Source organism: Rhinopithecus bieti, unplaced genomic scaffold (assembly GCF_001698545.2).
Source record: "Rhinopithecus bieti isolate Rb0 unplaced genomic scaffold, ASM169854v2 scaffold_4829, whole genome shotgun sequence".
NCBI lineage: Eukaryota > Metazoa > Chordata > Mammalia > Primates > Cercopithecidae > Rhinopithecus > Rhinopithecus bieti.
This window is the reverse complement of record NW_016804679.1, coordinates 334437-357507: the sequence shown is the minus strand read 5'-3', so window position 1 is coordinate 357507 and position 23071 is coordinate 334437. Positions and strand designations below refer to the sequence as shown.

The window sequence follows — 23071 nt, the reverse complement described above, 5'->3', positions numbered from 1 at the left end:
AAAAATACAAAAAACTAGCCGGGCGAGGTGGCGGGCGCCTGTGGTCCCAGCTACTTGGGGGGCTGAGGCAGGAGAATGGCGTAAACCCGGGAGGCGGAGCTTGCAGTGAGCTGAGATCCGGCCACTGCACTCCAGCCTGGGCGACAGAGCGAGACTCCGTCTCAAAAAAAAAAAAAAAAAAAAAAAAATTTTCCTAGGTCAATGCCTGAAAGAGTTTTCCTAGGTTTTCCTCTAGGATTTTTATAGGTTCAAGTATCACATTTAAGTCTTTAATACACTTTGGTGTAATTTTTGTATGTAGAGAGAGGGGTCCAGTTTTATTCTTCTGCATATGGCTACACAATTTTCCCAGCACAATATATTGCATGGGGTTTCCTTTTCTTATTGCTGAATTTGTCAACTTTTGTTGAAGATCAGTTGGTTTTGGCTATGTGGCTTTATTCTTGGGTTATCTATTCTGTTCTATTGATCCATGTGCCTACTTTTGTACCATTACCATTCTGTTGTACTTATTATAGCCTTGTAATATAGCATGAAGCTGGGTAATGTGATGCCTCCAACTTTGTTCCTTTTGCTTAGAATTGCTTTGGCTATTTGTGCTCTTTTTTGGTGCCATGTGAATTTTAGAATTTTTTTTCTAATTCTGTGAAATATGACGTTGGTAATTTGACAGAAACTGCATTGAATTTGTAGATTGCCTTGGGCAGTACAGTCATTTTAATGATATTATTCTTCCTATCCATGAGCATGGGATGTTTTTCCATTTGTTTGTGTCATCTACAGTTTCTTTCATCAGTGTTTTATAGCTGTCCTTGTAGAGGTCTTTCACTATCTTGGTTAAATGCATTCCTGAGTATTTTACCTTTGTTGTGGCTATTGCAAATAAGATTGAATTCTTGATTGGTTCTCAGGTTGAGTGCTGTTTGTGTATAAAATGCAACTGATTTTAGATGTTAATTTTGTATCTGGAAACTTTACTGAAGTTATTTATCAAGTCTAGGAGTCTTTTGGAAAAATCTTTCAGGTTTTCCAGGTGTAAGATCACGTCATTGGTGAAGAGAGAAAATTTGAATTCCACCTTTCCAATTTAAATGACTTGTATTTATTTTTCTTGTCTAATTACTCTGGCTACAATTTCCAGTACTATATTGAATAGGAGTGGAACAAAACATCCTTGTTTTGTTCCAGTTCTTAGAAAGAAGGCTTTCAACTTTTTCCCATTCAGTATGATGTTGGCTGTGGGTTTATCATCTAAGGCTCTTATTATTTTGAGTTATGTTCCTTTGATGCATAGTTTGTTCAGAGTTTTTATTATGAAGGGATGTTGGATTTTATTGAATGTTTTTCCTGCATCTATTGAGATGGTTGCATAATTTTTGTTTTTAATTGTTTATGTGGTGAGTTACATTGATCAGTTTGCTTATGTTGAATCATCCTCCATTTATTCCTGAAATAAAATCCACTTGATCATGATGAATTATCTTTTGGTATGCTGTTGAATTCAGTTTGCTATTATTTTGTTGAGGATTTTTGTTTCCATGTTCATCAGGGATATTAGCCTACAGTTTTATTTTTTTTTTGTTGTTATCCTTGCCAGATTTTGGTATCAGGATGATAATGATTTTGTAGAATGAGTTAGAGAGGAATCCTTCCTCCTCAATTTTTTTGAATAGTTTCAGTAAGATTGATACCAGCTCTTCTTTGTATGTCTGGTATAGCTTAGCTGTGAATCTGTCCAGTCCTGGTCTTTTTTGTTGGTGGTGGTAGATATTTTTATTACTGATTCAGTTTCAGTATGCATTATTGGTCTATTTCGGGAATTTTATTTCCCAAAAAATTTATTTCCCAGTCGTGATGTCACTTTATCATTTCCAACTGTGCTTCTTTGAATCTTCTCTCTCTCTCTTTTTGTTTCTTTCTTTTAGTTAACCTAGCTAATAGTCTATCTATTTTGTTTACCCTTTCAAAGAAATAACTTTTTCATTTCATTCATCCTTTGCTCTTTCAGAGTAAGAAAGGTTCTTAATAAGAAACATTGTCTTAACAGAAAAACAAATTATGTGCCACTATTTTCCATTTGCCTGTACTCTCTACTAAGTACAGTGGCGTTTGTTGTCTCATCTCCTGTAATGCCCTCCCTTATTAATTCCTTCAAAAGAAGTAATTGTTCTCTTTTCTGGGTCTTAAATTACTTTGCATATAACTTGATTATTATGCTTGTCATAGTGTGAGCTATTTATTTGCTTACATAATTATGTCACATAGTAAACACAAATGAAAGTTCTATGATAAATGAGTAAATGTATGAATCAATGATTAAATGAATGGTTAAAATAGTTCAAAGTGTTTCTCCAAATATTTTTGAAAATGTCTTTTCTATATAAAGACAAATTGAGGCCAGGAAAAAAAAAACAGTACTATTCTTATTAAAACAATTCAACATTTATAAGAAAATAGTTGTCAGAAAAACACTTCAACATGCAAAACACCATGCTATGTCTTGAGTACCTTGCTCAAAGAAAGGAAAGAGAAAGGTTTAGAAGATGGGAAGTGCAAGTCTTAATCATGCAATAGCTTATGTCATAGCATAGCGTAATTTGACTTAAAGTAATACAAACGATTAGGCAAGAAATGGCTTTTAGCAAGGCTATGAACAGTTTAAATGTCAAGGTAAATAGGAATGTATGAGGTTTGTAAAGGAGAGCTATTGGAGGCTTTTGACTCCTCTAAATAAAACAGAATGAGATACGGTAACCAAAGCAATGCATAAACTTCTATCTATTATATCAAAAAGCAAATAAATAGAGAACCAAAAAGGACATTTGGAGAGATTTGAGTATGAACTCTATAATAGATAATATTGTTATATCCATCTGAAATGTTCTAGGTTTAATAATGTTAGTGTAATAATGTAGGAGAGTGTCTTTATTCATAGGACATAAATACAAATGCTAAAGTTTTTAAAGTTGAGGTGACATGATATCTGCAACCTATACATAGATGTATGTAGATATACAAATAAAGGAGAGAGAGGGAGAAAGTAAATGTCACAAAGTGTTAACATTTAGTAATTTTAGGTGGAAGTATGTAGTTATCAACTTTATCAACAGTCAGGCAGAATGTATACTTATCAACTTTTTAAATAAGTTATGAGAAAAATAGGAAAGATTTTATATGTTTGTATTATGTTTTGGTATTTAATGCTGTGAAGAATTCTGAAGTCAATTCAATTTTCATTCTTTTGTGATTAACTTATTTTTCCCTGGTTATTCACAGATTTTTTTTTCATTTTTCCTTGGTATTATAATATCTTGAAAAGATACCCTAGGTATAAATATTTTCACTTATTTTGCTTGAAATATTGTGCATATTTTCAATCTGTCAACACAAATTTAAATATTAATATAAAAGAGGGCTCGGCCTGACTTCACCACTACATAATATATTCATGTAACAAAACTATATTTATACCCTGTAATTTATACAAATAAAAAAATTAAGGGCAAATGTAAGCATGCTTTCTTGAAAAATAAAAAAGAACTCAGGAAAACTTTCTTATGCTACATATTTAACTATTGCTTGCATTTAATTATTCTAATAAATTTCAAAGAAATGTCTTCTCTTTGTGCATCGTCTGTCCTCACAAACTTTAATCTGTTATTCTTTTTCCCCAAAGAGCATCTTAAGTATGCTCTTTGTTATCACTAAGTGTTATCTCCCATCCATTGCCTTTTATGCTGCTTTTATGCTTAATTTCATAGAACTTGTGCTTTCTTGTATTTTGAGATTTCAAATCAAATGATTTCAAAACTTATCTACTGTTCCTTTCAGTAAATTATATCTCAAATGTAGGAGTTTTCTCTCTATCTTCACATTATTATCATCTCTTATAGTATTCTTTTTCCCAAACCATATTTTATAGAAAACTTAACAGTTCTATAACCAAGTAGTCTGAGATATTCAGGGTTGAAAAAGTTCTATTTCTTTGCCATAAGACTTATCAGAGACTTTAATATGCTTTGTCAAGTCAAAGCAGAGATAATGTAACATGGGGTACTTTCAAGTGCACTTAACTGCTGAACCCTCTTTCCAATGAAACACTGTTGGCTTATCAAGGAATTGGGGTCCTAGAAGATAAGTTGGGAAATTCTATTATTGGGTATCCAGGATCTCACGGCTTTTTTTTTTTTTTTTTTTTTTTTTTTTGTCATTATACTCATCTTTGAATGAAAAGAAACCTGGTACTTAGAAAAACATGCACCTGTCCTCCTCGCTATGCATTTGGATGAGTCTACACTTTCCTCTGTTAACTCATACACAGCAGGGCTGCAAATGCATTAAGTCTCTAAACATATTAGCAATTTCTAACAAATATTCAATCCCTATGATTTTGCCTGAAAAAGAGTGGATCTTTCCTTCTTTATAGGCATGGCCACTGACAATAAGAAACAGAATTTAGGCCAGGCACAGTGGCTCACACCTGTAATCCCAGCACTTTAGGAGGGCGAGGCGGGCAGATCACGAGGTCAGGAAATCGAGACTATCTTGGCTAACTGGGTGAAACCCCATCTCTACTAAAAAAAAAATACAAAAAAATAGCCGGGTGTGGTGGTAGGCACCTGTAGTCCAGCTACTCGGGAGGCTGAGGCAAGAGAATGGCGTGAACCTGGGAGACAGAACTTGCAGTGAGCCGAGATTGCGCCACTGCACTCCAGCCTGGGCAACAGGGCGAGACTCTGTCTCAAAAAAAAAAAAAAAAAAAAGAAAGCAACAGAATTTAATACTTTGCAAATGTTATGACCTGCAATTGCAATTGTGTCCCTTGCTCCTTGCTCAAAATTTATATATTGAAGCCTTAAATCTCAATGTGATGGTGTTTGGAGGTGAAGCCTTTGGGAGGTGATTAAATGTAAATGAGATCATGGGGGTGGAGCCTCCATAATGGGATTAATGCCCTTACAGGAACAAAAAGAGACCAAAGCCCTCTCTCTGTCTCTGCCTTGTGAGGATACAATAAGAAGGTGGCCACCTGCAAACCAGGAAGAGAGCCCTCACCAGATAACAAATCTGTAAATAGAAACGAAGGGAGTTAAGTGGTGCCTAGGGAAGGGTCAGATCATTGAATTTGTTCCACTTAGGAGGGCAGAAGCTGCCAGGTTTTCCGCTAACTGCACATCTTGCCTCTCTAAAACATGCTCTAAAATAGAGCATGAGTGAAAGCATCCTCCTATCTTCTATTTGATTAGCACTGATCTGATGCACAGGTCAAAGTCTATTCCAGCCACCTAACATCTCAACCTACATTCACACTGAAGGTGTGAGAATATCTACCCAGCTTCTAAGAAATCATTGGTTGATAGACTTAGTTCATAGAGCTACTATGATTCTGCATCTCTTATGTATGTTTTGAATAGTTGAATAGGAAGTAAGAGGATGCTAACTCCAGCCACCATCTTAATCTAAAAGTACAAAATGTAAATAAAGGGTCAATTTACTTTAGCTGTTAATAAAATCAAAAAATCAAGGGGGTAGAATATATCATGAATTACAAAAAGATAGCAATTTCTCACATGACTTATCAACTTCCTTATTTATTTAATATCTGAAATGGATTATTATAAAGCAGCATCCAAAGGGTGATAATAGGCATTATTTCTTTGTTATGTTTTCCTCCAAATTGCTCAAAATATCAACACAAAAAAGTCTTTTTAACAAACCAAAGTAAGCAAAACAAGAAAAGAAAATTTAGACAAGCCAATATGAGGGGTTCACAGACAAGCAAAAGAGCAAAAAAAAAAAAAAAAAAAAAAAAGGAGAACAAGCCTTATAAACATATTTCTAGAGATGTTAGTTTTTAATTTTCAGTAAGATATAAGATTTCTTCATGAACCAGTGCCCTAGAGAAAAAGGTTCTTTGCCTGTGCATCTGCGTGTATATGTGTGTGTACAGATGCAAACACAGATATATGTGCACATAATAAAATGTTAATTTAACTTTATAGAGTATTTAAAACATTTGAAATATAACTTATCACTAGTAATGTTAAGAAAAGGCAGTACATACCATAACTCACAGAAAAAGTCACTTGCAATTATAGGCAATGATATTTGCAATTAAGCTGAACACAACTAAATTATGACTTTAATTAAAAGGCATTTTCTAAGATGGCACCAACATGTTTAAAATTTAATACATTTTATATGAGATACTAGAGTTATTAACATAACATTCTCTTTCTGCAGCATGTGCACTTTTTAAAAAGCAAAACATCTTTAACCAATATCAAAATGCTCCCAGAATCCATAGAAGTTTCAGTACATAATAAATTCAAGCAGCAATATTTTTTGTTTTTCCAGTCATTTAATACGTGTCTCTACTTGGGACATACAATTGTATTTACATCTGTAGTTAATGGTAATAGAATTGCTGACAAACACTAGTGGCCACAATGTTCGCATTAATTTTAGATGAAGAATGAATGAATGGCTCAAGGAACTGATGATGAAATTTAGAACATTTTGTGATTGGACTGAGTCACGTTAGAATGACTCTGAAGATCTCAAAAGTTTGAATGGAATCGTGGCAGCTGAAGAGTCTGTATAAAGTGAGTTTGGGACTGAACTCTGTGCCTGGCAGAGACATAGAGGGTCACACTAACAAGTGATACGTCTTTCTGAGTGTGTTTCCTCTACAAAAGTCTTATTACCTGGAAGAAACTGACCTGTCAAGATGTGAAACTGTCTTTCTAAAATAAGTCTGAAACACAACAGATAGGAGGATTATTTGTGATCTTACATGGCCTAGACTTCTAAGGTTTAAGGCAGTGACAATGACCTTGATTATCTCTGCGCCTTGTAGACTACAATGTAAAGAGGTGTTTCTGTGGCTACTGATTTTACACAACTCTACTGTAAACTATGAAGATAGAGAAGAAACATGAAATAGAAGCAATAAAAACATGTTCTTCTACTCAAGGAGTTTAAAATCTAGTTTGAGATGCACACTTTTACCTACAGTGAAAAAGCCTCTCAAATTTAAATGAGTCTTTTAATTTGTAAGTTCAACATGAAGGATATACAAGGTCCACAGGAAAGGAGACACAATTTTCCTAAGGAAGCTGTTACTGTTCTCATCACTTTTTGAATTGCCTTTAGAATTAATCACAAGGCATGCAGAAATACTTACAAAGTTACAAGTCCACAGTATCATTCAAGTTAATCATCCATATTATTCAGAAAGTTGCTTTGGATTATTCTGCCTACTTTCAAGTATCAAAGCTGCCCTTAATGAACACATAATTATCCCAGCTAAGGGATATCAAATAATTATCACATAAAGTAGTGGTCTTTCTAAAAAGGCAATTCTACCATTTGTGCAGTACTTTGAACAATGGTAGTCAATTACTTTGAAGAGCAAAACATTTATTTGGTTCTAAAATTCTAATATGCTTATTTTCAATTAAATTATGTCACTAGAGAGGCCTATTATATTCTCAAGAACTGACTTCACAGTGATCACAAACTTCTATTATAAAAGTCCTGCACACTCCATGGGAACTCCGAGTTCACTGTGAGGAAATTTTATCATAGAAAGTACGCTGCTCAAAATCAGTACAAACAAGTCTCCCTCACCAAAAACAAACAAACCAAAAAAAGAGAATGGCTACTTTTATGTTCACTCATATGTGTCTCAAGCACCTCTGAGATTATTTCCCTTGGTTCCCTCCCCTCTCTCTGTAAATCATCCCCTCCTAAACACCTCATTTGGCCAAAGGCACCACTATCCCCTAATCCCTCATGTCAGAGATTTGACATCCATTCTAGAATCTCATTCTCCCTTATTTTGCCCCATTTCTGATTAGTCACCAGTTCCTGTCCTATTTATCTTCTAGATATTTCTCACTTCTATTCTTTTCTCTTCATTCCTCCTAACTCTGTCCTGGTTCAGGCTCTCATTTATAGAGAAAGGAGACTGTAGAAAAGAACCCTGGGAACTCTTTCTGGATTGCAAAGCAAAGGGTTCACTAGGCCTGTCCCACTGTCACCCCAGAGGGACTGCACCTGAACTCAGCTTCCCACAGGCCAAGTGATTTCCTCTTCTGAGCAAAAGGAGCTGCCATTTCCCACAGCACTTGAAGCTCATAGGTGCTGGGCTTTCTAAAGAACCTTGCAAATAACTGATAACTAAACTCAGACTGCTTAGCACCAAAGCAGTCTTTATCCCCAGTCCTTGGGCGACTCCCATACTTGTCCATAAAAATAAAGAGCAACAGAGGGGCCCTATGCTTCTGGGCATACCCTCTGCTACAGCAGAGACAGTGCAGCCAGCTGAGCTTGGGGTCGGTTGCTTCACTCCAGAATGCTGACGGACTCTGCTCATCTTGCACCTATAATTTCAAACAGCAACTAGTGATTCCACTGTGTGTGTTCCTCTCGTTTCCCGACAGGCTATTGCCTATAAATCTCTCATCCATTTTCGACATCAAAGGTAATATCCAACAGACAGATTACACTAATTACTTTCTGCCTAAAACTTTACTCTGTAGAACAAGGTCTAAATTCCTCAGAGTGATATATAAGGTCGTGAACAGTCTAGCTCCAACTTTCCTTTCCATGCTTATTTTCTACCATTCCTCCTCGCCTTCATCCACTCCCCACATGCACCCACACACCTGCACAGTCCTCCACTCTTCCAACTACTCCACAAAACACCAGAAAAACTCACAACTCTGTGCATTTGTCTTTGCCAGAAATAATCATTTATACACAGCCGCCTTATAACACAAATTGATACCTTCCCTGACTTCCCTCAGAGACTTGGCCCCTGCCCTCTCTTGTCTCACAACAAAATAACTGTATTGTAGTTCTTCTCTAGACTGAGTTCAGGGACTGTGCCTTGCTGCTCTTGGCTGCCTTTCACTTACCAGAGGGCCTGGCACACGGTGGGCATACTGAACGCCATTGAAGAAATAAACAAAGGTATAAGTAAATGTCAACTCCTAGATGCACCACCCTGAATATTATTAATGAGCTCTTTTGCCTTATGTCCTCAATGTAGTCGTTTTTCAATTATCTTCAATATATTATTACTTGGTGCTGAATGGGTTTCACTGATGAAAAATCTGAAAGCTCTAGTACTCTGCAGGCTTTTACATGCATAGTTGCCTCAAGTAAAATCACAGTATTCAATGCAGAATCTCCTCTGAAAAACTCAGCTGCAGCTCAATTTTAGACCATAAAGTGCATTTTCTTTAAAGTGTACTTTAAACAATGAATAATACTATTGCTTATAGGATACCAACCAGCAAATTAATATTAATGGTAATAACAATAATAGTTTCCTTTAAAGTAATTGATTGAAATCAAGAAATAGCCAAACCAGTTGACATGCAGTTAGAATTTGGTATTTTTCATCAGAAAAACAATTCACTGCCAATGACAAATAAGAGTAGGGTCACTAAAACTACCTGTCATGCATCTAATGAAGACAGATTCTCTGGCTACCATATATAATATGTAATCCAAAAGGGCTGCTGTAATTCACAGCTAATTAGTGTCTTGCCGTTATGAGAGGTGTCGTGGCCCTAACTCTCCTTTCAGATCTACTCAGACCTCACAAGAGCAGACAGCCATGCAGGGATCACAACAACCCAATTAGCACCCACCCAACCTTGGGCTGCTACTTCTCAGCCCACTCAGCATCAATAAATCATGCACCCCCATGAAGGTCTTCTCTGACAGCTCCAAGCCATTGTTGCTCAAGGAATAAAGACAATACTTCTAAGGAAACCCATGTGGGAAAGAAAGAGATAGAAAAGGGATATTATTTGCCTTCCTTTAGCAGCAAAGCAGTCAGCAAAATTGAAGACCATCAATTCAGACTGATTAAGAAGACAACCGCACTAAGAAATAAATCTATGAGTGGTATATCTGAAGATCCTTACTGATAATCAGCAGTCAGCAATTGGGTTGTTCGTTTGTTTGTTTTAATGTGGATATATTGAAAGCCCTTTTCTTTCCATTTTCTCCTGTAAAGACTTCCCTCTGGCTAATAAGAAAAATTTCCTTTCAGTAGATCATAATGGTATGCATTTACTTTGTCCCCCAGTGAATACACAGCAATCAGATAATTTGTTTAAAATACTAAATTGTTTGACTTCATTGAAAAGAAACTTATAATGATATGCTGGTTTCTAAGCAAGGCCTGCAGAGCTTCCTAAATCCATAAGCAAGCTCTAGAGTATTCACAGCATAGAACAGCCAATATCCTTGTAATTTTGTTCTAAGCCTATAAAGCTGTTTTGTTCCATAATATTCTACTTAGAGAGTATTCTGAACAGTCACTGTAGCCTGGACATTATTCAAAGACATAATTCAGGTAATTCTGCTTTGAGTTTGTTTTCCTCATGAAAATATTATTTTGTTGTTGTTGTTGTTTGTCTGTTTTTTGAGACAGAATCTCACTCTGTCACCCAGGATGGAGTACAATTGCATGACCTCTGCTCACTGCAATCTCCACCTCCCAGGTTCAAGCAATTCTCGTGCCTCAGCCTCCCTAGTACCTGGGATTACAGGTGTGCACCACCATTCTCCATTAATTTTTCTATTTTTGGTAGAGACAGGGTTTCACCATATTGGCCAGGCTAGTCTCGAACTCCTAGCCTGAAGTGATCCACCCATCTCAGCCTCCCAAAGTGCTGGGATTACAGGCATGAGCCACCACATCCAGCCTCATTCTTCTGTATTTTTAATGCTAATCTAAAAACATTTGATCTAGCTTTTGACTAAATAACTGCCACCTAATTTGATACGTATTGCCAAAGACAAATAAACAAACAGGGATATATTTAAACAAAGAATTCTCTTATAAGTGTTCTTATTAAGCATAAAGATTTCAAAAGATTTTCTTCCTCTGAATATATTACCACAAAAATATTCAAATATTCAAATATCGGTAAGGATGTCCACCGTATCATATTTTATAGCAGCAAAATAATTAAAATGTATGAAATATAAAATAAGTCAAATAAATGATGATATACCCATGCAACTTCTAAAAGTAATAGAGTAGAAGAATATTAAAGGGCATGCAAAAATGTTCACAAGATACTGCAAGACAGAAATAAGAAATATGGAGCTTGGGTCGGGCGTGGTGGCTTATGCCTGTAATCCCAGCACTTTGGGAGGCCAGGGAGGGTGGATCACGAGGTCAGAAGATCCAGACCATCCTGGTTAATAGGGCGAAACTCTGTCCCTACTAAAAATACAAAAATTAGCCTGATGTGGTGGCATATGCCTGTATTCCCAGCTACTGGGGAGGCTGAGGCAGGAGAACTGCTTGAACCCAGAAGTCGGAGGTTGCAGTGAGCTGACAAGGTGCCACTGCACTCCAGCCTGGGTGACAGAACGAGACTCTGTCTGAAAAAAAAAAAGAAAAGAAAAATGGAGCCTGGATCCATGTTATACACATACATGCATACCTGCATGCTCATACGTATGTATATACATATGTGTGTATATTTATCTATATATACATAGATTTATAGATATATACACTATTAACAAAAGTTAACCTGAAAGAGTCAGTCCTTCAAGATGGATCCCAAGTGGCTAACTGGTCCTAAATTTAAAATAGAACCAAGGGTCCATTTGCTGATAGAGGTCACACACATACTCTGAGTTTCCTGAAAATCCACAGGTCTTTAACTTTGGGACTTTCAGAACTTACCTGCCTTGGCCAATCTGGACTCAGCTGTATCAACCAATCAGGACTCAACTTTAACAATCAATCAAGTGTCAGCTGTATTAACCACTCAGAACTAAGCAAGTTTTAATCCCTCATTTGCATAAACGAACCTGACTGGGAACCTGGGTGGTAACTTTTTTATGAAACCATAGTCCTCCCTTTGTTGTCTGGAATGCACCTTTGTTTTACACAGAAGGCTGCATCTTCTGGGTCTGCAAACTTCACTGGAATAAAGTCTCTTTCTTTCAAATTCCTTTTTGCTCAATTTTGTTTACAAAACACACATGTATTTCATTATTTACAAGCTAATGTTTGATGCAGAATCTCTCTGAAAATTCATTTTCAGAACACTATTTTCAAAACAAAATTTGGTTTTCTGTGTATGGGGTCTGAGTATGTATGTATATGTCCATAAAATATACTTATAGGTCAAGAATTTTTAAAAATCCTGACAGGAAAAGTATTCCGATATTTAAAATGCATCTTTAGAAAGTCTTATTCTAGATTATTCTTCTTTAAGCTGTTTGCTTATAGAAAAGTTTTATGTTTCTTTCATAATGAGAAAAAAATGCTATATGAAATATTCACTTATATCACTTGGATATACAGATGTAGACTGGTGTGAAGTCCCAGCCGGGTGGAGCATCTGTTCTGAGTGGCTAATGCCCATCCCATATCAGTCATTAGATATTCTGATTATCATCTTGGGTATAAACAACATTTAAAAGGTGAGTGACAGGCCAGGCATGGTGACTCACACCTGAAATCCCAGCACTTTGGGAGGCCGAGCGGGGTGGATCACGAGGTCAAGAGATCGAGACCATCCTGGCCAACATGGTGAAACCCGCGTCCCAACTAAAAATACAAAAATTAGCTGGGTGTAGTGGTGCGCGCCTGTAGTCTCAGCTATTTGGGAGCCTGATGCAGAAGAATTATTTGAACCCGGGAGGTGGAGGTTGCAGTGAGCCGAGATCGTGCTACTGTACTCCAGCCTGGTGACAGAGCGACACTCCGTCTCAAAAAAAAAGGGGGGGGGGGGGTAATTGACACATCTCACATAATCATATTTCAAGAATGAGCATAAGAACTAGCATTCTCTAACCTCTTATCCGTGGAATTAGATAGTAGTGAAGTTGAATCCATGTGGTTCTGGAGTACCACATTGACTCAGTGTCAGCATAGTCAGGACCTGAATTATGGAAACTCTGCAACACCTGCCTCAAAACCACTGCCCCTGATTCTCTCCAGCTCCAACCCATCTGCCCTGATATTTGGAACTACCAGGTGTGGAGAAGGATAATGTGTACCAAATACACACAGCCTGGCCAGAGTTCAGGTCAAATCAAAGTTTCCAATACACGTGGAATTACAGCCTGCTTTCATGTGGCATCATGACGACTGCCCTGATTTCCAGCTCAGTGAGCACAGCAGACACAATGAGGTAAATGGGCATCATGTTTAATTAGCATTTATTCCAGGGCAATAGGAACATAGGGAAGCAAAGCCTTTCCCTCCACAAGGTTCACATCTAATTGGAGAAACAGAATAATATGTGTTTAAAGGGGATGATAACACAAATGATAGGTCTAGACAATACAGAGAACAGAATGGGGCAAGAAGAGATAAAGCTTCACATTTAGAGATGACCTAGTGTAAAGTCTTAAGGAAAGATATTCTGCAACCTGGCAATATACCTAAAATATAGCTTTTCAAAGCAAAGACATATATTTAGGTACGTGTAACTACTGAGTACATTTTCAGGTCCCCTGTGCTTCTTTTTTCCTAGGGCAGTGTAAACATGTACTTGATCCTTAGGTGAAAAACTACATTTGACCAAATTTTACATAATATGGGGTTAACTACATATATTTGTATTAATCATTTCAATTCATTTTGTGTTTACCAAAGAAATTGAAATGCTAGAAGAAAAAAATATATTGTAGCAAGATTAATTTTGACAACAGTGTAGTTTTTGTTTCTTCCTTATCATTTCCCTAAAAGAATCCTAGATAATGCAAAAGTTAGAAAATGTCACCAGAAATGTTCTCCATTTCATATCTAGAGCATATATATTTGAAACTGTTTATAGAGACTTCTAGCCATAGACAGTATCTTTTGGCTAATTTTTATATTACTCTTCAGTAGTTTAGTATTAATTTTGGTGCTACTGTAAAGATAAAAAAATAAGGCAAATTTTAAATTATCATGTCCATGTTCACACAGAAAGTTCATGACTGCAGACCCTCAAGCTCATATTGAATGACACAAAACAATACCCATACCTGAAAGAGAGAATTCTCCTTTTTGGCTTTCACTTTCTCTGATTAGAAAGGCACTCGTCTTATTTTCTGAATATAACAGTTGCTTCTCTGCATCTGATCTTCTGATTGCTCCAAAGAACCACCTAAACAGAGAGATACGTAAATGTTAATTAACCAATTAACATTCATTTTTTAAAGAGGAAAAAGCCTGGCAAGATAGTATTCTAATATTAGAAATGTTTGGCATTCTTTAGTGAAACTATTACAGGTATAAGTGGTAGCTTCTGACACGTGAGATGATTTTTCAGAATGCCTGTAACCCACACCAACATTTATTTTTTCTTAACTACAAAGCAGGAATTTGACTGTGCCCACTACCACATCCCTTCTCACAGCTATGTTCTGAGAGGTCCTGAGACTTCCCTCTATCAAAGCCAAAGCTCCATTGTCTGCCTGCCATGTATGTGTGCCACATCCCAGGCTCTAAAATGACTCATCATCTCCATCCAACCGTCCACTGCCTCCCCTAACACCTCCTAGCTGTTAAGAGGCAAATATTCCAACCAAAGGATTCATGTACTTTATGTTAAAGTATGACGGGTTAAAAATGTAGTTCTCTGGATATTAGTTCCTTTCTTTTCCCACCTCCACCACTGTCCAACCCTGCCATAAGATGAGATGATTTTGCATATCTAGAAGGAATTTATTAATATAAAGGAACATTTAAGCAGTGGAGAGATTATCTGAAAAAGATACGTCTGTCCAGGAAATATCCTTTTAGTAACACCTCCACTTCTTATCTTTTCCCCTCTTATCTTTACCATTCCAGATATATAAAAGTCAGATACTGAACACACAAGTTTGTGAATGCAATCATCATCAACAAGGAATTATGGATCATTAATATCAAAGCCACTGTCACATGTATATCACGTTAGTAGAAATCAATTGTCCTAATAAGAGGAAGCTGAGAATTCTTGCTTTTCACAAATGACCCCTCACTGTAGGGCCACAAAGATGATCATCATCATTAAAGATTTTAGGTAAAACATTGATCTTTTCAGGTAACTTCTTTAAAAATGTAAACACTCCAAGAGAAGAAATGCAGGCTTGAGGGAAGAAATACAGGCTGGGAGAAAAAAAAAAAAAAAATGTGTGCTATCAAAATTTAACTTGAATTTGATTGACAGGTCATGGGTATTAGAGAATATGAGTGCCCTAAGAATGACACATTGAAAGGCATTTGGGGGAAGGAATTGAAAAGAGAGACATTAACATATAAATATTACCTTCTAACAAATGCAGGGTATTCATTTATCATTTCCCCAATTATCAAATTGTAAATTACAGACATTAACTGTATCCGTCAGGATATGCCAGATCATCTTGGAGTAATGAACAACTCCAAAAATCTCAGTGGTTTAAGACAACTGGTTTCACTCAGTTCCAGGTCTATTAAGGTATTGAAGGTCATCTGGAGCTCTGCTTGATGTCAGTCTCACTCAGGGAGTTTCTATCTCCATGCTTCCATGATTGGTGAGCCAGGATTGGAAAACATGGCGAATCACAGGTTGGTTCCTAGAGCTTCTATTTAAAGATTCTACTCAGGAATGAACCCACTGGCAATAAGTCTCATAGTCATGCCTAAATATAAAGAGAGTAGAAAGAGCCAATCCCACCATTTCCCAGAAGGTAGAAAATTGGAAACATTTGGTAGACTATACTAGTGACTCTGCATTGAGTCAGTATCAGGAGCAAATCAATGTCCATGGACTATTGTTTATGCAACCGAAACCATGCAAGTCATGGAAACATTCCAAAGTGGACATGTAATGAATTCACAGAAAAACAGAAATGCATGTTTTTGATTATTGCAGAAACTAGTCAATAGAATACTTGAACATACAAGTTTTTTACTGACTTGAACTCAGTAAAAAAACTGAGACCTAAATATACAAATTAGTGATGAAAGGATGGATGATTCAATAAATAACACTGGTACCACTAATAATCCATATGGGAAAAAAAACTGATGCTACCAACAGCGTACACCATAATTTCACATAGATTAAAGGCCTACTGTAAAACGCAAACTTCAAAACTTCCTGAGGACATTGGACTAGGGAAGTTTTCTTAGGCAAGACAAAACAAAAGACATAAAACCTTAGGGAAAAGATTGATAATATTTATTACATCACAGTTAAAATCTTCTACACCAACAAGGTCACCATGAAATAAAATTTGAATATAAGCCAAAAACCTGGAGAAAATAATTGCAAAGTATATAACCCAAAATAGGATTAGTATTCACGTTATGTTGAGACCTATAATCAATAAGAGAAAGACAACACAGTAGAAAAATTGGCATAGGATATAAAGATGCCTGGATATAATTGGGCAGTTCACATAAAAAGAAACCCCAAATAATTAATAAAAATGACAGGAACATGGCCTCTACACGTGCTGGTGTTAGGAATATTACATATAAAACCACAATGAAATATTATGTTAGACTTTCACATTACAATTTAAAATGCTCACATCATTAGGTATTGAGGAAAATGTGAAACAAGAGCTTTTATACAGTACTAGTGGTAATACAATTTGGTACAAATAATTTAGAGAGCAATTTGGCATTATCTGATAAAGCTGAGTATTTGTGTACTACTCAATTTCACTTCTAGACTACATGCTATATGAGCACAAGAAGACACACTACAAGAACATCCATTAAAGAATTCTAGCATTGAAAATTTGGAAACAACCTAACTGTCCATCATAGGAGAAAAGATAAACTTAGTTATAGATATAAAATGGAATACTATATAGAAATTAAAACAATAACTGGGCATGGTGGTATGCACCTATAGTCACAGCAACTCAGGAGACTGAGGCAGGAGGATCACTAGAGCCCAGGAGTTCAAGGCTGTAGTGCACTATGATCGCACCTGTGAATAGCCACTGCACTTCAGCCTGGGTGACACAGAGAGATTCCATCTCTCATAAAATAAATTAAATTTTTAAAAATAAATTGTTCAAGGATGAAAGTAAGTTAAAGAATGAAAAGAATGATACATACTATTGTAATAGCATTTGTATACAGTTTAAGAAAACACATTAGAAAACTGTACATAATTTTTATGACTACATGCATGTTTAGTGAAAGCTAATAAAGTACTCATGTATTCTTTTAACTATTTCCAGAACTGGCAATACTTTTTCACAGAAATATTTCAAGCAAAGGAGCAACATGGATGAAATGTCTTGATCAACTCAATGCATTTTCCTGATTCAAAGTGCATTGATTACGCATCAACACTAAAATGTTTACGCAACCTATTCATCTAAATATGTCTTTCATTAGTTCATTTCCCTCCATCTTTGCTAGCTCACAGAATGAAAGGCATGAACACTCTCCAGTTAGTTACTGGGACAAACCCTTCAATGGACACTACTCACTCATGCTTGCTCTCCAGTCTTTTCAAATAATGTTTTACAAGCACTCTCACATGCTCTCAGTTTACAGATGAGGAAACTCAGGCCCAGGAAAGTTTATTAACTTGAGACCACATGGAGAGCTGATGGTTGAGTCTGAAATTGAGCCAGACTTCTTCTTCGCACACCGCGGTACCTCGAAGTGTAATGTGAAGAGGATGGCTTGGGAACACTCAGATAAAACATGAACCATTATTTTTGCACCAGGCAAAGGGAATTTAGGATAAAGAACACCACGTATTTTGGTCCTCATTTCTTATTTTAAACTAGTAAGATTTGAGCATTTTAACAGTGTCTTAGATAAGAAATAATACATCAAAGCAGTTTTTGTCCCATATAATTGGTTTCTACCTTCAGGTTGTAAAGCTGAATTAGTATATAAAGTATCATATTCCAAAGATCACTCAGAATGGCATTGTCCTATTAATAGACTATAATGTTTCTAATCTTCAACCATCCAGGCAATTTAATAGTTTCAATAACTTTCTAGAGGTGACAGTAATGCATATATGTTCAGAAACGTAACACAGCATTTGAAAGTTGGGGTACATAAATTTTAATGCATGTATTTAGAAAATATATTTAATTTACTTCTAAGTATGTTTTTATTTGAAAAAATAAAGGGATGATGGTTCAAAAATAAAATGTTTAAACAGAATATAAATATGTAAGCCTTTGCAAGAATTACAATGTATCTAGCAGATTAAGTTCCCCAGAATTATTATTATATCTCCTATATATCATTCTCAAAACCAAATACTCCACTACATAAGTTTTATGTACACATGTTACATTTGTATTTTGGCTAATCAAGTCTATAAATGATGTGTTTCCTCTGTCCAGTATATATATAAACAGGCAGTTTTTATAAATCAAATGGTTAAAGATAAAGCAATTTTACTACATTTATAGAAAAACCCTATAGCAAAAAAAAAGAGTCACTTGGGGTGAAACTGTTAATACAAACAAAGAAATAAGGTCATGCTCACATATTTACATATTCACATGCTCACATATTCACCTCAAATCCAACATGCCTAAAACAAAATTGATAATCTCTGCCTTCAATTAATTATCTTAAAATCTCTACTGCCTGCTGTTCTTGACTAGGACATGCTGCCACCAGGTGGCAGTAGGCCATTTTACTAATCCAAAAAGGCAAAGGAGAACTGTCCTGTGATTAACTGTACATACTTTATTTTATGAAAAAAGCAGTTAACCTTAAAAAAAAGTATAAATGAATACCAACATTTACATAAGATAAATATCTTAACTATCAATCAAAATCTAGGGAAATCAATATGTAAATAGATGTGGTACCTCGATTAAGGTTTTGTCATTTCATCTAATAGAATCTTATTGTGCCTCAGTGACATGTACAAAGTAGGTTCCTAGGTAACTCGTACTTCTCATCAGATGAAGATCATTTTCTCTTACATTTTTTAAAGAGAAAACTCATGCCCAGCAACTGCTGGCTAGGATTTACAAAAGTTAACATATGACTTCTTTTTGTAATGTCTCCTTAAGACCAAGGCTGTCAGCCTTCAAGTACTATAGACAGATCCTGAAAAAATAAACTCTTAAGACTAGTTACAGGAGAAAAAAAAAAAATACATCCTTCCAGAAAATGCAGAAAGGAAACTAGGTCAATCAACTCGGCCTGACCAATCATGAGGAAATTAAGCTAGGATGATTTCCCTGTGGGAGCTCAGGGTTAGCAGTGTCTTTCATGTTTTCATCACAGTTACACGTGTTATAATGGGTAAAACCACCTATTGTCCTCATGAATGTGACTTGGCAGGCATCGGTGTCACCCACATTGGCAAAACACTTTCAGTTTGCAGGGCACACTCATAATCACATTTAGTCATTTATGGTATCTAAATGAAAGGCTTGATTCATGCCCCTTGAACTATTATGGTTCTGTATGACTCACCTGCATCTACCTGTGTTTCCACAACATTACCAAGAAAATCTCTGTGAGAGTTCTTCCTGTCAAGGTAATCATTTCCCTCCCTTTCCCCAAAACCTTCTTCGGCTCAGTATCCCCCTTGGCTCCCAGGAAGTTAGCCCTGCCACTCCCACTCACATGGAATGATAAGGACAAACAAAAAAAAATAATGCTTGCAATTATTTTGTTATTCATTCCTTCCTTTCCATTTCCCTCACTATAACCCTTGTATAATTCAACATCGCCTCTTGGATTATGGAAATATTTTACTGCCTGTTCTCTTTAACATTAACAACTTCTATTTACCGATCACATAAAAGGAGGCAGGCACTGTTGCTACAAGCTTTACATGCATTTATCTCAGTCTCTCCACCTTGCTCACATCACCACCACTAGATTTATCGTCTCACCACATACACATAAATAAGGGATATTTTGCTTATGGAATAAAACCCCTATTGACTTGGAAATTCAGGCCTTCCACCATCTGGACACAAGCCATTTCTTCAACTTTATCTTCCCTATATCAGCTCTCTGTTCTAGCTTAATTCACACTCCTATCACTACTTATACTGGCAATACTAAAACTTGCCTGCTCAGAATCCTACAATATTTAGTGACTACTCCTCTGTTTTGATATGTAGCAATACAAAAGCTAGCGCTGCATTTAAAATTCTTTTTTAGATTATTCTTTGTGTACACTTGAGGCTACAGACCTCCTCAGCATAAGGACAGAGTCTGATAACTTCACCTATCTGTGGCATGAAGCACTGGCCACATGCCCTGTGGAGCTGTTAAATAAATACTTGTTGATGAAACATTAATACATTGTACTTCAATGTGGGCATTTTATATAGTCTTCTGGTTTATACTGAACATTGAACTTTAGATAATGCCTGTGTTTTATGTAGTCTTTTATTTGAGCTTGCTACATAGCTTGCAGTATAAAGTGTTTATGGGAGAAGGCTTATCTGCTATGGGCCAGTTGCAGCACAGTTTCTAATGTTAATTGGCCTTAGATCACAGATTCCAATCTGACCTCTCTCTCTTTCCCCAAAGAGAACACTTTCATATGAATGTAAATATCAAAAATGAAATTGACTTTTCTGTCCTTTAAAATACAAGCATATCAGGGCTGCACACATGTAAAAAATTTGTGATAAAGTGACAATGTTAAATTAAGTATCAGAGGTAGGACTTGTAGTCACATAGAAATCCTTTGCTTGGGTAATTTGATAAAGTTTTTTGTTGCTGTTGTTTACCCTTATAGTCATCATAAGTGGGAAATTTTGAAGGAATTTATTTAGAGGGGAAGTAAGGTGAACTAAGTTGTGCTTTCTTCACTGGGGGAGGTGACTATTTATAAAAGAATCTTGTTATAGTCTGAATCCACTTCCCTAAGTCTGGTAATCTAAAGTATGCAATTCCTCACAAGCAGTTTACAAAGAATATGACAAAGTTCATATAAGTATTCAATCTCAGGGCACTTTTTTTGTTTCACAACCATCCTCTATTTGGGGAAAAGGAAATGACAGCTAATATTGATTTTTCTTTTAAAATAAAAAACAAAATGTGTGCCTATATAATGACATTTCCAATCATCAAGCCTGAAATAAAAATGTAAATTTTAACCCATCTGCTTTGATTTTGTACAACATTTATGATAATGTTTGTCCCAGAAACTAGAAGAATATAGATGGGTTAGAGTTGAAAGCATTAATCATTAATTTCTAACTTTGTCACATCCAAAGAAAGTAAATGCAATTGACTTATGATGCCTAGGAAAATGCCTTATTTTACAAAATACCACAAATGTTCATTATTATTCTCTATATGAATAAGCTTTGGGGCAGTAGTATACTTCTTATATGGGACACCATATGGATATACAGGACACTAATTTCAGAAATGATAGTCCCAAAGACCAAAGACCAAACTCAAGTCCCAACTCAAATACTAAATTTGAGTTTAGTCAGCTAAAGTAATTGCATGTAAACCATTCAAGAAGGGTCAATAATGTCAAATGCAGCCTGCTCTGTATTCCCTGGATCCAGGTTTCTCTTGCAAAAAGTAAAAAAGAAGGAGCATCTTTCTTCTCTTTTCTTATACTAGAGGTGATATTCAAAATATTTTATGACTGATATAGCACACACACCCACCATCAGAAAAGACAATAGCAAAACTAGAGGCTTATGTCTAAATTTCAGCCCTGGGGCTTATCATTTTAACACTCAGTGATGCATTATGATGTCACTGAGCTTCATTAAATCTCTTATCTCAAATAAAATATTGTAAACCTCTTGAAGGTATCTTAACCTCATTACCTACAAGGTAATAATTACATCATTTTCTATGTGCTGAAATACATTAGAAACATTAAATTCATACTAACAATAGGGAGAAAAGATAAAGCAAAAGAAGAGTATATAACTTTTCCTTTGAAAATCTTAGAGTATCAAGGAAGAGATAAAAGACCACTTTACATAATCAATTCAAAAAAAGTGATGAAAGAGAAATTTAAAAATCATTTAATCATCAACTGTGTGTAGTAGGAAATTAACTGTAGGCTGTAAGGAGGATGGAAGTCTTCTTTAAAAAAAATATACTTTGAACAGATTTGAAAGAGATAAAGAAATAGAAAAAAATGAAAGACAAGGGTATGCACACAAGTGAAGAAACCAAAAAGTATTTGTGAGAAGATTGGTTTAATGAACAGCAGTGGTTGGTTGGGGGGGGGGGAACAAGAAATATGGGCCATTGGTGTTTACAGATAATTCCATGTGGAAACTAACTCCATGAAAGAAGTAGATCTTTGGTGAATTTGAAAACTACAAAGAAGGGTTTTAAGATACTCCACTCAATATTTAACACAAAAGGAGTTTTAAGCCCTGAGCTCATGCACCCGCACTATGAGGGGGGAAAATGTGACTTGTTCCTTAAAAATTCTTTCACAAACAAATATGAGATGGAGATGTGGAGGGTGAAAGCAAATAGTAATTCTTCCATGACTAGAAACAAAAAAGAGACTTGGTCCAAACTTTAGAGGTGAAAATAAATTTTCATAAGGATCTGCAGGCAAAGGTGTTTTAATGAGTACATGTGTTTTTTTTCTGGGGAGATAATCCATTGTTTTATTAAATTCTCAGAAATGCCTATGAAAGAAACTAACCAACTCCTTCAATAAGGCCAAGTGTTTCTTCTGTATTTACAAGAGCTGGTGCCAAGGCCATAACCACAACCTACCACCTTGAAAATCACTTATCATTCATTTTTTATTCAATGTTTACTTATTGATATGGTTTGGCTCTGTGTCCCCACCCAAATCTCTCTCTAATTATAATCCCCATGTGTTGGAGAAGGGACCTGGTGGGAGATGACTGGATCATGAGGGTGGTTCCTCCCATGCCATTCTCATGATAATGAGCTCTCACAAAAGCTGATGGTTTAAAAGTGGCAGTTTCCCTGAACTCTTTCTCTCTCTCTCCTGCCACCATGTAAGATGTGCTTTGCTTCCCCTTCCAACATGATTGTAAGTTTCCTGATTCTTCCCCAGATATCCAGAACTGTGAGACAATTAAACCTCTTTTCTTCATAAATTACCCAGTCTCCAGTAATATC

The 23071-nt window shown here is 36.0% G+C and overlaps 1 protein-coding gene across 5 annotated transcripts in view; it reads right to left on the bottom strand.

Moving 5' to 3' along the window:
- Window positions 1-23071, bottom strand: part of FRK (fyn related Src family tyrosine kinase) — a 163110-nt gene that overhangs the window by 47552 nt on the left and 92487 nt on the right. For all 5 annotated transcript variants that reach the window (XM_017869921.1, XM_017869919.1, XM_017869920.1 and 2 more), the window contains one exon: window positions 14029-14150. In XM_017869921.1, coding sequence (XP_017725410.1) covers window positions 14029-14150 — 122 coding nt within the window. The remainder of the gene's footprint in view (window positions 1-14028; window positions 14151-23071) is intronic.